The 15,819-nt window shown below is 39.6% G+C and overlaps 1 protein-coding gene across 1 annotated transcript in view; it reads right to left on the bottom strand.

Moving 5' to 3' along the window:
- Window positions 1–4,459: 4,459 nt before the first annotated feature.
- Window positions 4,460–15,819, bottom strand: part of LOC117531127 (NACHT, LRR and PYD domains-containing protein 3-like) — an 87,660-nt gene continuing 76,300 nt past the window's right edge. The window contains exons 13-16 of the mRNA XM_034194165.1: window positions 12,805–12,978; window positions 12,447–12,602; window positions 11,144–11,190; window positions 4,460–5,416 (exon numbers count right to left, since the gene is read on the bottom strand). Of these exons, the coding sequence (XP_034050056.1) occupies window positions 4,887–5,416; window positions 11,144–11,190; window positions 12,447–12,602; window positions 12,805–12,978 (907 nt within the window). The 3' untranslated portion in view covers window positions 4,460–4,886. The remainder of the gene's footprint in view (window positions 5,417–11,143; window positions 11,191–12,446; window positions 12,603–12,804; window positions 12,979–15,819) is intronic.

Below are 15,819 nucleotides of genomic sequence, written 5' to 3'. Positions count from 1 at the left end.
TCATGTTTCTGCCCCCGTGGTCCTGTGATGAGATCACAGTCTTTTAACTAACCTGTACTAGTAACTAATCCAGTTCTACATGTGACAGTGACCCTGGCTGGGGTTGGTGCCATGTGCAGTGTAGTTTCTGCAGCATGATTAACACTCTTCACCAAAAGTCCCTCTGATTTTAAACTAAAAATCTAATGAAATCACCTTTCATCTGATGTCATGAAGAAACAGCACAAAATAATCACCAAATTATTCAGGAATCTCAAAATACAGTTTTAGAAGAATCTAATGTTGATTTCAGTGAGGAAGGTCCAAAGTCTAACCCGTCCCCTCAAGGGATCATTTTGAACAAGAATTTAGGCTCCACTAACTTTCTGACCTTTGCTGGAATTATGTTTGTAAAATAGGTCTGTAAAATATTAAATATATATATTGGAGTTTTTCATTCTACTTATTTACTCATTTAACTGAAAAAAATAATTTATTCTTGTATTGTGGCAAACTAATATGAATATTTTATGAGTTCATTTATTGTTAATTATCTTGTTTTTATTTATAGATTGTTGTATATAATCAATAGCATATTTAGGAAGAACAGTGAGTGCTTTAATTACTGACACTTACATTTGATTGTTTGATTGACATTGGGAAAGGGAATTCTGGCGTCCCCTGCTGGAGCTGTTGCTCCAGTGACCCAATTCTGGATAAGTGGTTGAAGATGAGTGAGTGAGTGACATTGTACAGTCTTTGATAACTTCAAAGGGCTTAAATATTTTTTAAACAACTTCATGAAATTTAATTTGTTGGTGTTTTGCCTAAAATGTTCCCAATATTTATTTTTTTTATTTCAGTTTCATGTTGCTCTGTTACCTGTTTTCTTCACATTATTTACTTCCCTGAAATAACAATAATGATAATAATAATTATAATAACAGTGTAAAAGTGTGTCAGTAAAATAATTCAGCTCTGGATCCTGATTCTGATCCTGGTTGTTCATGTATATTTGTTTTAAATCAAGCCATTTGTGGATTTTGTGTCACACACAAAAAGCTGGCACTGCTACATCAATATTCACACCTCATCCAAAACTCAGGATCGATATCTTGTCGATATTTCAGGGACGAGAAGCGACAGTCCAAATGACCAACACAGCGCCCTCTGCTGGACACCGGAGTAACACATTAGAAAACTAAGAGCCCCGTCACGCAAAGTATGAAAGAGCACAAGCGAAGCTGACTCAGGCAGAATGTCAAAAAAACAAGATTGGTGTCACATCTGGGAGGGAATAAGAACTGCGGAGGACAGCTGCCTGAACACCCAGACTGCACTTTGGCGCCCCCTGACTGATTCGTGCATGTACTGTGCGCATCAGCTTCTCAACGCAGTACAAATGTACATGGAATACAGTAAGAGTACTTGGACAGCTGTGGTGCTGAAGGGCTCCAGCCAGTTCTTCTTGAAGAATTTGTGGTGTTGAAGGGCTCCAGCCGGTTCTTCTGGTCCAAATGATCTACTGTATTTTTGAGTCAATCTGATTTGATAAGTCAGCACCATGGAGCGGCTCTTTGGGAGCTTCGTCTCGTGACTCCAGGCCAGGGCCGGATCTAGATTCAGGTTGGGGGGGTGGTTCTGCAACCCCCTAAACTCCCCTCTAGATCCACCACTGCAGGTGGGTCTGGTGCCAGTCAGGAACAGAATTCTGGATTGTGTCTCTCTCACGTGGCGGAACTGGATCAAAATTCACCACATATTCAGGGCTCAGTCTGATGTGATTATAATTGTGATCAACAGTTTACACTCGTTTGGATTCTGGAAGAACATTTTCTGTTCTAGCAATTTATTTATTTTATTTTGGTGAAATGTTCAAAGGCAGCAGATTTTATAAATGATGTTTGTGTAAAATGAACCACAAATTTTTTTGTTTGTTTGCTTGTTTTAATTGGATTTATACAATTTTAACTGGTCCAGAATGGACCTAATCCCCGATGCTGAAACAAAGTTCATTGTGTCCAGGTGGAAGATCTCAAATTGGGCTTCTTGAGTATTTCAAAGGGTGTCCCTCAGGGCTCACTTTTAGACCTATTCTTGTTACAGTTTGTATAAACAGACTTGCTGTAGGAGCACCACATGTAAATCACACCTTTTATGCAGATAACACTGTAATTTAACACTCACAAAGATTTAACATGATTCAAAGTCATTTAAACATGATTAGTTTTCAAACTCTTAAAATTCCAGGAAGATTTCCGGCTGAGAGCCGAGAGTCTTTTTCATTATTTCCGACAATAAAGCTGCTGTTTGTCTTCTTTGCCACTGGGTGTCACTAGAACTTTGCAGAAGACCAGTTTGTCTTCACTGCTGTCCATCATTAATTTGATCTCAGTTACATGTTTGTGTTGTGTGGGCCGCTGAAGAGGAGGTACTGCTGGCCCACCACCACCAGAGGGAGCCCTGCCTGGAGTGCGGGCTCCAGGCACCAGAGGGCGCCGCCGCCCCACAGGAGCAGCCTCGGTAACAGCTGTCACCCATCACCTGAGACAGCTGACGGCAATCATCAGTGGGGTATATCAGCAGGACGGCATCTCCACCTCATCGCCGAGATATCGTTTCTACCGGAGAGGTAACATATCGAAGCAAACAGCGTACATAGTGTTCTGACTGAGCTAGTTTATTGGATTACTGTACCAACGAGAGGTGGAGGTACCTTTCCTGCCGTTCGGAGTTCTGGGTGCAAACGCGCCCCCATCTAACTGTTCTTTTTTCCTCGCCAGCAGTACCAGGTCCGACACGCGGAGGCAGTGGCCACCTGGGAGTTCGGGACTTGGCGGCTCCAGTATTCCCGGGGACCTGTGGCGGAGGAAGCCGTGTGGTTCCGGTCTTACCTTGGAGAGGCGTCTCCTATCTTCGAGCCTGCCCACACGACACTTTTGTGAATTGACTGTTGTCCATTTCTGTAATTGGTTGTATTCGTTGTGCACATTCACAACAGTAAAGCGTTGTTATTTTGACTTACTCCATTGTCCGTTCATTTGCGCCCCCTGTTGTGGGTCCGTGTTCCTACACTTTCCCAACAGTTTGATTCATTTATTTCCTAAAAACAAAACAAGGCCTGATGTTTCTGCTGTGAGTCAAATGTTGGTGGTATTTAAAATTCATATGAAGAAAAGATCAACAGATATGAACAAATGGAAAACCGATGACATGGAAAAATCACATGACGGTAGTTTGAAGCTGAAAATATGACTTTGTTTTTGGAGGTTTCACTTTCACACTTTCCTTGAAACATCAACAAACCTGTGGACAAAAGACAACGGTCTTCAGAGGCTTGATGTTAGGAAAGACATTGGCTGGCTGTCAGAGGACAGACAAGTGGACTGAGGACACTGTGGACTGAGGCCACTGCAGAGACATGTGTCTCCGTGGAGGGTGACGTCTGCACTCAACTCTGATCTGCAGGACACTATATCCATCCTCAACAATCACCAGCTAGGACAAAGACGGCATCAGGGTGGACAGTCTCATGTCTGCTGAGGACGTCCTGCAGTGTCCCCAGTGCAGTCACGAGATCCAACCACAGACAGCAGACACATGGTGGTGATTTGTCTTGGTAGGTCAAACAGTGAGCACATCAATATCAACAGTTTGATATTAGAACAGCGTTTTTCGACGACCTGAATGTCCAAAACACAGACAGCTCCATGCATGTCCATGCAGACACCTCCTCCTCTGTTTGTCCCTGAAGTGGGCTTGCGGTTGCTGCAGTGCACTGAGTGTGTACAAGTGCAGAGCCGACAGCCACAGTCTTTTCACACAACTTGAATTGTGCTACCAGCCTGTAATAAAACAAAAACATACATTGTGGTTCAGAAAACTACACTGTAAAAGAAGTGACAATTCAAAGAACTCAAAAATAATAATGATTCTCAGTATCAATTCAAATGGAACAATGGGAGTATTTATCGCACATTAATATGTACATCAACTTGTTCAACCTTCACTCACTTCTGAGTTTTCGTAGTTTTGGCAGGAGCTTTCAAATTCTTGGCCACCTTAAAATCCTTACAAATTTGTTAATTCAACATTAATTTCTGATTACTGTACATTTTGAATTTAAAAAAACTTTTCTTACATTAGAAAACTATTTTTAGACAAATAAAATAGCATGAGAAGTAATGTTTAATGTAGTAATGTAAGATTCATTCATTCAGCAAATTATGTTGCTGATGTGGATCAAGAAATATATATATATGGTTTAAAAACTTTAAATATAAAAAAAATCTACGTGATTTAAAGTTGAGACTTTTCTTGTAGTTACGGCATTAACAATAAAAACTGTAAAACAGAAAAATAGGTCAAACACTCAGCTCGACAGTGATTGATTTTGCAGCTAAAAGCTAATTATTTAGCTTTAGCCGAGGAGTGGACATCAGCTGGTAAGAAACTAGGCAGCTCTGGTAGCTCAAGCATTTAGCTCACCTCTCTTCTCTCTCCTCGTCTTCAGACGTTCCGTGAATAGCTCCGTCGCTCACGTGTATCCAGAGCTGCCGTCTCTTGTTGACTGGAATTAACTCAGTTCAGTTGTTTGAAGAAGTCCAAGTCCAGCAAGCTGGGTTTTGGCACCGTGTGGGCTCTGCCGATGTCCAGATGTCGGTCTGGACTGTGCTGTAACACTGCACAGGCTAGTTGTACGTTTTAAAGGCACAATGTCGCTGACACAGAACCAAAAACACACCAGTGTCTGGAATCCAGACTCTGGATCATACGTCACCCAGAAGGGGGCGCCAAAAATCATGTTAGTTTACAACCACTGAGACATCAAAGACAAACCAGCTGGACATTTACTGTCCAAACATTCATGATCGAGTGTTTCTGTCCACAGGAGGAGACTCTCCGTCCTACAGTCCACACAGAGACACTGAGGAACCAGAACCAGACCAGAACCCAGCACACAGAGGTTCAGTTAATGTGCAGCAGAAGGTGTAGATGTGTATCAGAGAGTCAGAGGAGACTTCATAGAAGGACAGAGTGCCAGCAGGACAGTCCACAAACACTGAGACTCTGTGAGAGGATGAAGGGGAGCGAGGAAGAAACGTTACTCTGTTATTGTGAAGGACAGAGTAACGATCATCAGAGCAGATTAGAGTCCAGGACTGAACATTAGCTCCAAACTCACAGTCCACACTGTCTCCTTTCCTTCTGATTCTTCTGTAAGTCACTGATATTTCAACGCGTTGTCTCCACTCGACCTCCCAGTAACAGCGACCAGTCAGACCAGTTGAAGACAGGACCTGAGGCCAAAGGTCAAATCTGTCTGGATGATGAGGATATGATTGAACCTCATCCACATATTCCACCTTTGTGTTGTTTTTGGACAGTTTGAGTTTTCTGTTTGCTGAGTTTGGATCCAGAGAGAGTTCAGAGAAATCTGATGGAATAAAACACAACACGGCTATCAATCAATCAGTTCATCAATCAACACCACAGCACAGTTATCAATCGATCAGTTCATCAATCAACACCACAACACAGTTATCAATCGATCAGTTCACAGAAATCTGACGGAACAAAACACGACAGTTATCAATCCATCAGTTCATGAATCAACACCACAGCACAGTTATCAATCGATCAGTTCATCAATCAACACCACAGCACAGTTATCAATCCATCAGTTCATGAATCAACACCACAGCACAGTTATCAATCGATCAGTTCATCAATCAACACCACAGCACAGTTATCAATCCATCAGTTCATGAATCAACACCACAGCACAGTTATCAATCGATCAGTTCATCAATCAACACCACAGCACAGTTATCAATCCATCAGTTCATCAATCAACACCACAACACAGTTATCAATCGATCAGTTCATCAATCAACACCACAACACAGTTATCAATCGATCAGTTCACAGAAATCTGATGGAACAAAACATGACAGTTATCAATCCATCAGTTCATGAATCAACACGACAGTTATAAATCGATCAGTTCACCAATCAACACCACAACAGAGTTATCAATTGATCAGATCATCAATCAACTCCAGCTATATCCAAAAATTACTAGGCCTTCAAGAATAACTTCACATTCAGCTGCTCTTATTGATAATATATTTAGAAATGATATCAATACCAAAATGCTAAGTGGCTTATTAATTAATGATATTAGTGACCATTTACCATTTTTTATAGTAACTGATTTGAAATTTAATAAAAAATGTACTGTGAAAATACAATATTGCAAGCTCCTGCAATCTGAAGAAGCTATCACTACCTTAAAAATGATTTACTTTTACAGGATTGGAATCCCATTTACAAAAAGCAAGATGCGAATTTAGCATATTCCAAATTTGAAAATATAATTCTCAATATACAACAAAAATTGTGCAATTATACATATAATAAAAATAATAACTATAAAGCTAACCCATGGATAACAACCCTTACCAAAAAGTAGTACATGCAAGTATGTTTCAAGTATACTTCCAGTTTACTTTTTATATACTTATCAGTACTATTTTTTTGGTAAGGGAAAAGGTCTTCAAAAGGCTTGTAAAAAGAAAAATATGCTATACAGAGAATTCATTAAAAGTAAATCAATTGAGGCAGAGGTTAAATATAAGGACTATACAAATAACAACTATTATGCGGAACTGTAAAAAAAAAAAAAAAAAAAATCATACTTTGGAAAAATACTAAATGATAATAAAAACAATATAAAGGAAACATAGAAAATACTGAATAGTATTACAGCAAATGAACCCAAATCAAATAACTATCCAACATACTTTACTTATGACAACAAAGATGAATATACGAGGTCTGTGAGAAAAGTATCCGACCTTTTTATTATATGCAAAAAATATATGGATTTGATTCATATGTTTTTACGTCAGCCAAGCTTGAACCTTCGTGTGCATGCGTGAGTTTTTTCACGCCTGTCAGTTGCGTCATTCACCTGTGGGCAGGCTTTGAGTGAGCACTGGTCCACCCCTCTCGTCGTTTTTTCATTGAGAGGAAATGGCAGAATGATTTGGGCTTTGTTCCATCAGAATTTTTTCAGAAACTGTTAGAGACAGGGAGGTGGAAACCATTCGAAAAATTTATCTGGCTTTCGGTGAAAATTTTATGGGCTTCACAGAGAATAAGGACTGTTACTACAGCTTTAAGGACGGCCCACAATGACGCACGGCGCACCGCGCTCCGAGCCACCATCGAGAGGCAGAAACCACCACATCATTTCTAAACGGATGGCTGTGTGGAGCCGGGACCGTCATGTGCAATTTCTCTGGTTATCACAAGAGCTGGACATCAGCCATTTTCCGGCAGATTTCACTTTTAACAAGAGATTTTGTCATGGAAAGCCGCGTGGAGGCTTCGCGCGTCACAATGGATTCGCTGATGGAGTGAGACAAAGAACACCTCCGTTTTGGAGTGTTAGAGGACAAGTTGGGACATGACTATCTCGGCTTTCAGTGGCTTACCAGTCGAGTGAGTATAAGAGAAATTGTGGAGAGCTGGGCACTCCAAAACGGAGGTGTTCTTTGTTTCGCTCCATCAGCGAATCCATCGTGACGCGCGAAGCCTCCGCGCAACTTTCCATGACAAAATCTCTCTCTCTCGTAAAAACATATGAATCAAATCCATATATTTTTTGCATAAAATAAAAAGGTCGGATACTTTTCTCACAGACCTCGTAACATGAGCCAAGTAGTGAATAGTTTCAATAAATTTTTTGCTAATGTTGGGCCAGATCTGGCAGCTGAAATCCCACACAGTCCATGGGAAAATCAGCAACTGATTGCCAGAAATCCGCACACAATGTTACTCAGCCCAGTAGATGAAAGGGAAATTATTAACATAGTTAGTACATGTAAAAGTAAAAAGTCAACGGATAATAATGAGGTACATATGTCCTTAGTAAAGCGAATAATTGCTGAAATTGCAAAACCATTATCATATCACAATTTTCAAAGATACTAGAAAAACTTTACAACAGCAGACTGGATAAATTTATAGAACGATATAACTTGCTTGATGAATGTCAATATGGTTTCAAAGCGAAAAGGTCCACTACATTGGCATTGCTCAATTCCATAGAAGAGATCAATAAACATGTGGACCAAAGGGTAATAGTAGCAGGTTTATTTACTGACCTAAGAAAGGCTTTTGACACAATTGATCACAATATATTATTTCAAAGTTGTAACGGTATGGGATCAGAGGGGTTGCTCTGAGTTGGACTACTTACAAAACCAGAAGCAGTTTGTTAAACTCCGCAAATAAGGTTCTTCATGTCTGGACATCATTTGTGGGTTTCCACAGGGTTCTGTGTTGGGCCCAAAATTATTTATTTTATACATTAATGATTTATTTAAGTTTCAGATCTGGTTAAAGCTGTTCTCTTTGCAGATGACATAAACCTGTTTTGCTCAGGGGAAAATCTGCAACAATTATTACCTGATTCTAGAATTGAAATGATAAAGTTAAAGAGATGGTTTGATATTAACAAAGTATCATTAAATTTGTCTAAAACTAAATTTATGTTATTTGGAAATTATAAAAAAGACATGCAAATTCAGTTAAATATACATGGGATAAACATAGAACATGTCAAAGAGAATACGTTTTTACGTTTCATTATTGATGAAAGAATTAATTGGAAACCTCACATTCAGCATATTCAAATTAAGGTATCAAAGAGTACTGCAGTATTAAATAAAGCAAAGCATGTTCTTGATAGCAGAGTACTACATACTTTGTGTTGTTCATTGGTTGCACCCTACCTGACTTACTGTGCTGAGGATTGGGGCAACGATTATAAAACTACATTGCAAACGTTATTCATTCTTCAAAAAAGAGCATTAAGGACAATTGATAATGCAGGTTATCGAGACCGCACCAACCCATTGTTCATTAAATCTCAAATATTAAAACTACATAATATGATTTTGTTCAAGACTTCAATTCATGTACAAAGTGAAAAATAAACATGTGCCATTTAAAATTCAAGAATATTTGACTGAGAGGGAAAATATAATTTACGGGGCTTGTATCATTTTAAAATTGCTGGCGCTCGGACAACCAGGAAAGGTTTCTGTGTCTCCATGTGTGGCCCTAGAATATGGAATAACCTGACGGATGAACTCAAACGATGTCCAAATATCAATCAGTTTAAAAATCAATATAAAGAAATGATGTTTTCAAGATATGTATCTGCTGAAGAAGGATGAGTTTTGTGGGTAGCCAGCTGGAACTGTAAATTTGTTTGGTAACACTCGGATTGTGTCCTTTAAGTTGAAGTGAATGAAAAGGTTGAAAATGGAAGTGGGAATAGTTGTTGTTTTTTCTTTTTTTTTCTTTGCACTCCTTTCTGATGACTCGATGTTACTTTTGGTTAAAGGGGTAGGCATTAATAAGCTTTGCTTCTGCCTACACCCTGTCAGGCACACGGATGCATTGTCAATCCATTTTCTTTTCATTGTCAATCCGTTTTCTTTTTCAGTGTCAATCCATCTTCTTTCATTATAAGTTTTGTTTGTTGTTCTCTGTGTGTGTGTGTGTGTGTGTGTGTGTGTGTGTGTGTGTGTGTGTGTGTGTGTGTGTGTGTGTGTGTGTGTGTGTGTGTGTGTGTGTGTGTGTGTGTGTGTGTGTGTGCTGAATAAATTCATTCATTCATTCAACTCCATGACAGGTATTAATCGATCAGTTCATCGATCAACACAACACAGTCATCAATCGATCAGTTCACAGAAATCTGAGGGAACAAAACACGACAATTAGCAATCCATCAGTTCATCAATCAACACAACATAGTTATCAATCGATCAGTTCATCAGTCAACATCACAACACAGTCGTCAATCAATCAGTTCACAGAAATTTGATGGAAAAAACACGACAGTTATCAATTGATCAGTTCATCGATCAACTCCATGACACAGATATCAATCGATCAGTTCATTGATCAACACAACACAGTTATCAATCGATCAGTTCACAGAAATCTGACGGAACAGAACACAACACAGTTTGCAATCAATCAGTTCATCAATCAACACCACACATTTATCAATCGATCAGTTTACAGAAATCTGATGGAACAGGAAAAAAACACAGTTATCAGTCGATCAGTTCATCAAACAACACGACAGTTATCAATCAATCAGTTCATCGATCAACATGACACAGTTATCAATTGATCAGTTCATCAGTCAACACCACAACAGAGTAATTAATCGATCAGTTCACAGAAATCTGACGGAACAGAACACGACACAGTTATCAATCGACCAGTTCATCAATCAACACCACACAGTTATCAATCGATCGTTTCACAGAAATTTGACGGAACAGGACAACAGTTATCAATCAATCAATTCATCAATCAACACAATTCAGTTATCAATCGATCAGTTCACAGAAATCTGACGGAACAGAACACAACACAGTTATCAATATACCAGTTCATCAATCAACACAACACAGTTATCAATTGATCATTTCACAGAAATCTGACAGAACAGAACAGTTATCAATCAATCAGTTCATCAATCAACACAACTCAGTTATCAATCGATCAGTTCATCGATCAACACCACACAGTTATCAATCGATCATTTCACAGAAATCTGATGGAAGAGAACACGACACAGTTATCAATCAATCAGTTCATCAATCAACACAAATCAGTTATCAATCGATTAGTTCATCGATCAGCACAACACAGTTATCAATCGATCAGTTCACAGAAATCTGACGGAACAGAACACCACACAGGTATCAATCGATCAGTTCACTGATCAACACAACATAGTAATTAATTCATCAGTTCACAGAAATCTGATGGAACAAAACACGACAGTTATCAATCGATCCGTTCATTAATCAACACAACACAGTTATCAATTGATCAGTACATCGATCAACAAAGTTATCAATCGATCAGTTCACCGATCGACACCACGACACAATTATCAATTGATCAGTTTATTGATCAACATGACGACACAGCCGGATTCATCAACTGATCATTTGTAGCAGCCTTCATGGTGAACTCTACTTCAGTGTCAGTAGGACTTGAATGAGTGATGTCACAGAGGGTGGTTTCTATGGAAACAGATGGATCAAAGTACAAAGACACTTACACTTCCTCAGACCTGGTCTCAGCCATCGGACTCCACCAAGATCCACCCTGAAAGGAGGAGGGGCGGAGCAACACATGGCCTTTAATCATGGAAACATCAACATGACATTGATCTCATCCACACACTTTAGTTCTCATCAAACACACTCATCCCTCCACATTGATCACTGATTAGTGATCACCTCTAAATTTAAGTTTTATGTTTGAAAAATGTATTTCCTGCAGTTTTTATTTAAAAAAAAATCCTGTTTTAAATTTGGCGCTTTTCCGTTCCAGTTGGTGCAGAATGACATCCACATTAATTTGGACCACTCAGCATACAGTATTAGTGAGTCATCTCTTCGTAAGATGGCGGTGTCCACGAGTCCACAGACGGACCAGATCAGATTTTCTGTCTCTGAAAAATGTTTCACTCTGCACAGTTTCACCAATCACAGCCACAGAAGCCTATAAGTCCTTCAGAGCTGTCTGGGTGTCTTGGTGGCTTCCCTCACTCTCAGTCACTCAGGTTTTGAGAGCTGCCTGCTGCACAAAGATTTACTCCACAGTATCAGACTGTTGGGATTTCTGAAGGATTGAAGGAAAATGAAGTCCAAGAAAGTGTTCACGTGTTCATTTCAAAAGAAAACTGGCTGTGAAACTAATGATTTACTGCAGAACCACTGATTAGATGTTCTAGATGATTTCCTATCATCTAAAACAAGTGAACTTTAATGGTCCAGAAGCTGAAAAACTGCAGGAATTTGGAGACACAAACCTCAAACTTTGCATTCTTCAACCTAAAAACTAAAAGTTTTGTTGGAGCTCAGAGATGTTCCATGAAGAAGCTTTTCTGAAGCGCTTTCATGTGATGCCTGTGAGGAAACACCAGACTGGACTCATCAGCTGTGGCTGCAGCAGGTCCACAAGGAGAACATGCAGGCAGCAGGTGATCTCCAGGAGCAGGTTGGTGACTCCTGCTTCAGAGAAATGAAGCTTTTTATCTCCGTTCCTCTTTGAATGACTCTGAACAGACTGACACTGAAAATAATCGATGACTGTTTTTGTTTGTCTTTGCATCAGAATGTGTGAACGACTAACAAATGATTTCCTAAAACACGTGAGCAGAACATACACACACGTATGTTAGAGGTCAGCTGACCATCAGCTGGATCTCTGTCACGTGTTCATGTCAAACAGGAACAATGAGTCGGCACAGAGAGTTTGCTGAGTTGCTGTTTGTCAGTGTGAGATGTTTGAGGTCAGCTCGGTGTGTCAGGTCCACAGGAACCACACAGAGCTCCTCCACCAGACCCAGTCCATACCTGAGAGAGTCCAGAGTCTGGAGTGGATCCAGCAGCTTGACTGAGTCTCCTGGATGGTTGTAGCTCAGGTCCAGCTCTCTGAGATGGGAGGCGCTGAAGGTCAGAGCTGAGGCCAGAGAAGCACAGCCTTCATGCGTGATCAGACAGCCTGACAGCCTGCAGACACACAAACCAGCAGACACAATGTCAGGACAGTGTCAGGACGTCCCCACTTTGCAGCAGCACGGACACACTGATGTCTGCTGCAGGATGAGCTCGTGGTTCAAACACTGAGATCCATCAACACACACACAACATGACAGGGAGCAAAGCTACAGCTTCACTCTGATTTATGGAGCTGCTGCACATGAGTCCTGACCTGAGAGTCTCCAGGTGACAGTGTGGACTCTCCAGTCCAGCAGACAGCAGCTTCACTCCTGAATCCTGCAGATCATTGTTACTCAGGTCCAGTTCTCTCAGACTGGAGGACTGACAGCTGAGAACTGAGCTCAGAACTTCACAGCTTCTGTCTGTCAGATCACACAAACTCAGCCTGAAGACAAAATCAACAAGAAACAGATTTGTGTCGTCATGCAAAGGTTCAGATTGTTCTGCACCTCAGCCAGGATCCAGAAACCAGCTTTGGACACAAACTGTTTTTATTCAGTCCAACATGATTCTTCATTGGATTTAGATGTTTACAGTCATGTGCTGTGAAATTGATCTTCAAATGCCAATCATCTGTTTTATAAATGCTGGTTGTGGGGTTGGAATTCAGCTGCTGGCCACCGTTAAACTTTTCACCTACCTGATGGAAACCTGTTTCTACTTTTAGAAGACTGTGATAAATGTAACACACCACAGGACATGAAGCACCAAGCAACAAGGTCTGGCTGCATGTGGATAGTCTGGACTTCAGAATCGAAAAACACAAGGGCCCTAAAGCCACTAATTTACTAGCAAAGAAATTACGGAAAACCAAATTTTGTAGTCTATTTATAAAATTGAACACCCTCATACAAAAGAAGTACGTAACAGCTTGGACGAAATAGACGAAGCCTTTCAAATATACTACAAAGACCTATATTCCCAGCCACAGTTAGAAAATAAGAAGAACATAAAAGCCTTTTTAGACTCTCTAGATTTACCTTCAATTGGAGCACATCAACATAAATGTATAAATTCCTCAATTACAAAAGAGGAATTAGAGAACGCACTACAAAAATCGAAAAATAATAAGAGACCTGGAAGTGACGGTCTACCTGCTGAGTGGTACAAAGTTTTCAGAGAAGATTTAACTCCTGTACTTTTAAGGACTTTTAATTTGTCTCTCAAAAAGATGTCCACTCCACCATCATGGAAAGAAGCCATCATTACCGTTATTCCTAAAGAAGGCAAAAACAAAATGCTATGTAGCTCATATAGACCAATTTCAATTTTAAATCAAGACTATAAACTGTATGCGTTTATAATGTCCAAAAGGTTAGACTCTTTTATTCCTGATCTAATTGAATGTGATCAGACTGGTTTTGTTCAGGGTCGTTAAACACACAACAACATAAGACGCTCTCTCCATATAATTCATCATATTAAGAAGACTAATACAAAGGCGGTCCTAGTCAGTCTAGATGCTGAAAAAGCATTTGACTGTGTTAGTTGGGAGTATCTATTTTTTGTTTTGGAACGATTCAGATTTGACGAAAATTTAATTAACTGTATTAAAACATTATATTCGGCCCCTACAGCAAGAATTAAGATAAATGGTTGTTTATCAGACCGTTTTAATTTGGAAAGATCCACTCGTCAAGGATGCCCTCTTTCGTCAACCCTTTTCGCACTATACATAGAACCCTTAGCCCAAGCAGTAAGAGAAAACAATCATATACGGGAGATCTCACTCAAGGACCATGAACATAAAATTGCCTTACATGCCGATGATGTTCTTTTATATATCCAGACGCCTGTCTCCCTGTCCTTTTTCACCTTCTTGATGAATTCGGCTCTTATTCCAGTTACAAACTGAACATACAAAAAACACAAATACTGAGATTTAATTATAGCCCTTGTTCCAAATTGAAAAGAGATTTTCCTATTTACTGGTCTCAGAAAGCAATTAAGTATCTGGGAGTCTGGCTGACGCACAATCTTGATAATTTATACAAGGAAAACTTTGGAACAGTGAATCAAAAAATTAAAGAAGACCTGAACAGTTGGTCAATGTGCCTGATCAGTCTTAGCACAAGGGTGGACACCATTAAAATGTCCATCTTACCTAAACTGCTATACTTATTTTTAGCCCTGCCAATTAAAGTTCCAAGCAGTCAATTTCAGGAATGGGACAAACAAATCTCAAGATTCGTATGCAGAGGAAGAAAACCAAGAGTTAAATATAGCACAATGACTATTAGTAAGGAGGATGGCGGCATGGCTCTTCCAAACATTAAAGATTATTATTACTCTGCCCAAATTAGAACAGTTGTTAATTGGTGTGACAGTAATTACAAAGCAAAATGGAAAGAAATAGAACGAGAATCTAATGGAATCCCGATACAAGCAATGATAGGAGATAATAAATTAATAACAATCGCGGGAGAGCAGTTGCGTTCCATAGTCTCCTTTATATTACACACTTGGTTTGAAGTGATTAGGAAATTTGATTTATGGTCTCAACTGAAGATACTACGATGGGTGGCACATGATACTGACTACAAACCTAACAGGATGGATTCTAGATTTAAGTACTGGGCAAAAAATGGAATCACTGCTTACTGTGTTATTTTAGAGAAGCAAATGTTGGAAAGTTTTCAAACACTAAAACAAAAATACAACTTGGCAAAACAGGATCAGTTCCGATACTCTCAAGTATGAGATTATTATTTAAGGGAAATTGAGAGGAAAAAGGCAAATACAGAACTTAATGAAATTATACAACTACTGATACAAACATACTCTAGAGTTCCCAAATCAATAGTTTCAAAACTTTATAAAGGAATCGCAAAGACTAGGGGGTATACTACTCACTATATTAAGGAGCGATGGGAAAAGGAGCTGGGTGAGACAATAAACATCCAGCAATGGAAGAACATATGTGAAACCGTGTTTACCACTTCATGCTCTATGTACTGGCGTGAATATTCTTGGAAGAACCTGGTCCATTTTTTTTATTGTTCCCAAGATGAAAGTGTATTTATCATTATCACACCAAAGGTGTTGGCGTAACTGTGGGGATGATGAGGCAAACCATTATCATATTTTTGGGACTGCCCTCTGATAAAGCCCTTTTGGGGAAATGTTTGGACAATTTTACAACATATTCTGAGATTCTGGATCCCACCAACGTGTGTATCACTCTATTTGGGAAACATACCAGAGGAATTGTCAGGGAATGACAAAT

Source organism: Thalassophryne amazonica, chromosome 18 (assembly GCF_902500255.1).
Source record: "Thalassophryne amazonica chromosome 18, fThaAma1.1, whole genome shotgun sequence".
Taxonomy (NCBI): domain Eukaryota; kingdom Metazoa; phylum Chordata; class Actinopteri; order Batrachoidiformes; family Batrachoididae; genus Thalassophryne; species Thalassophryne amazonica.
This window is presented reverse-complemented; position numbering and strand designations above follow the sequence as displayed.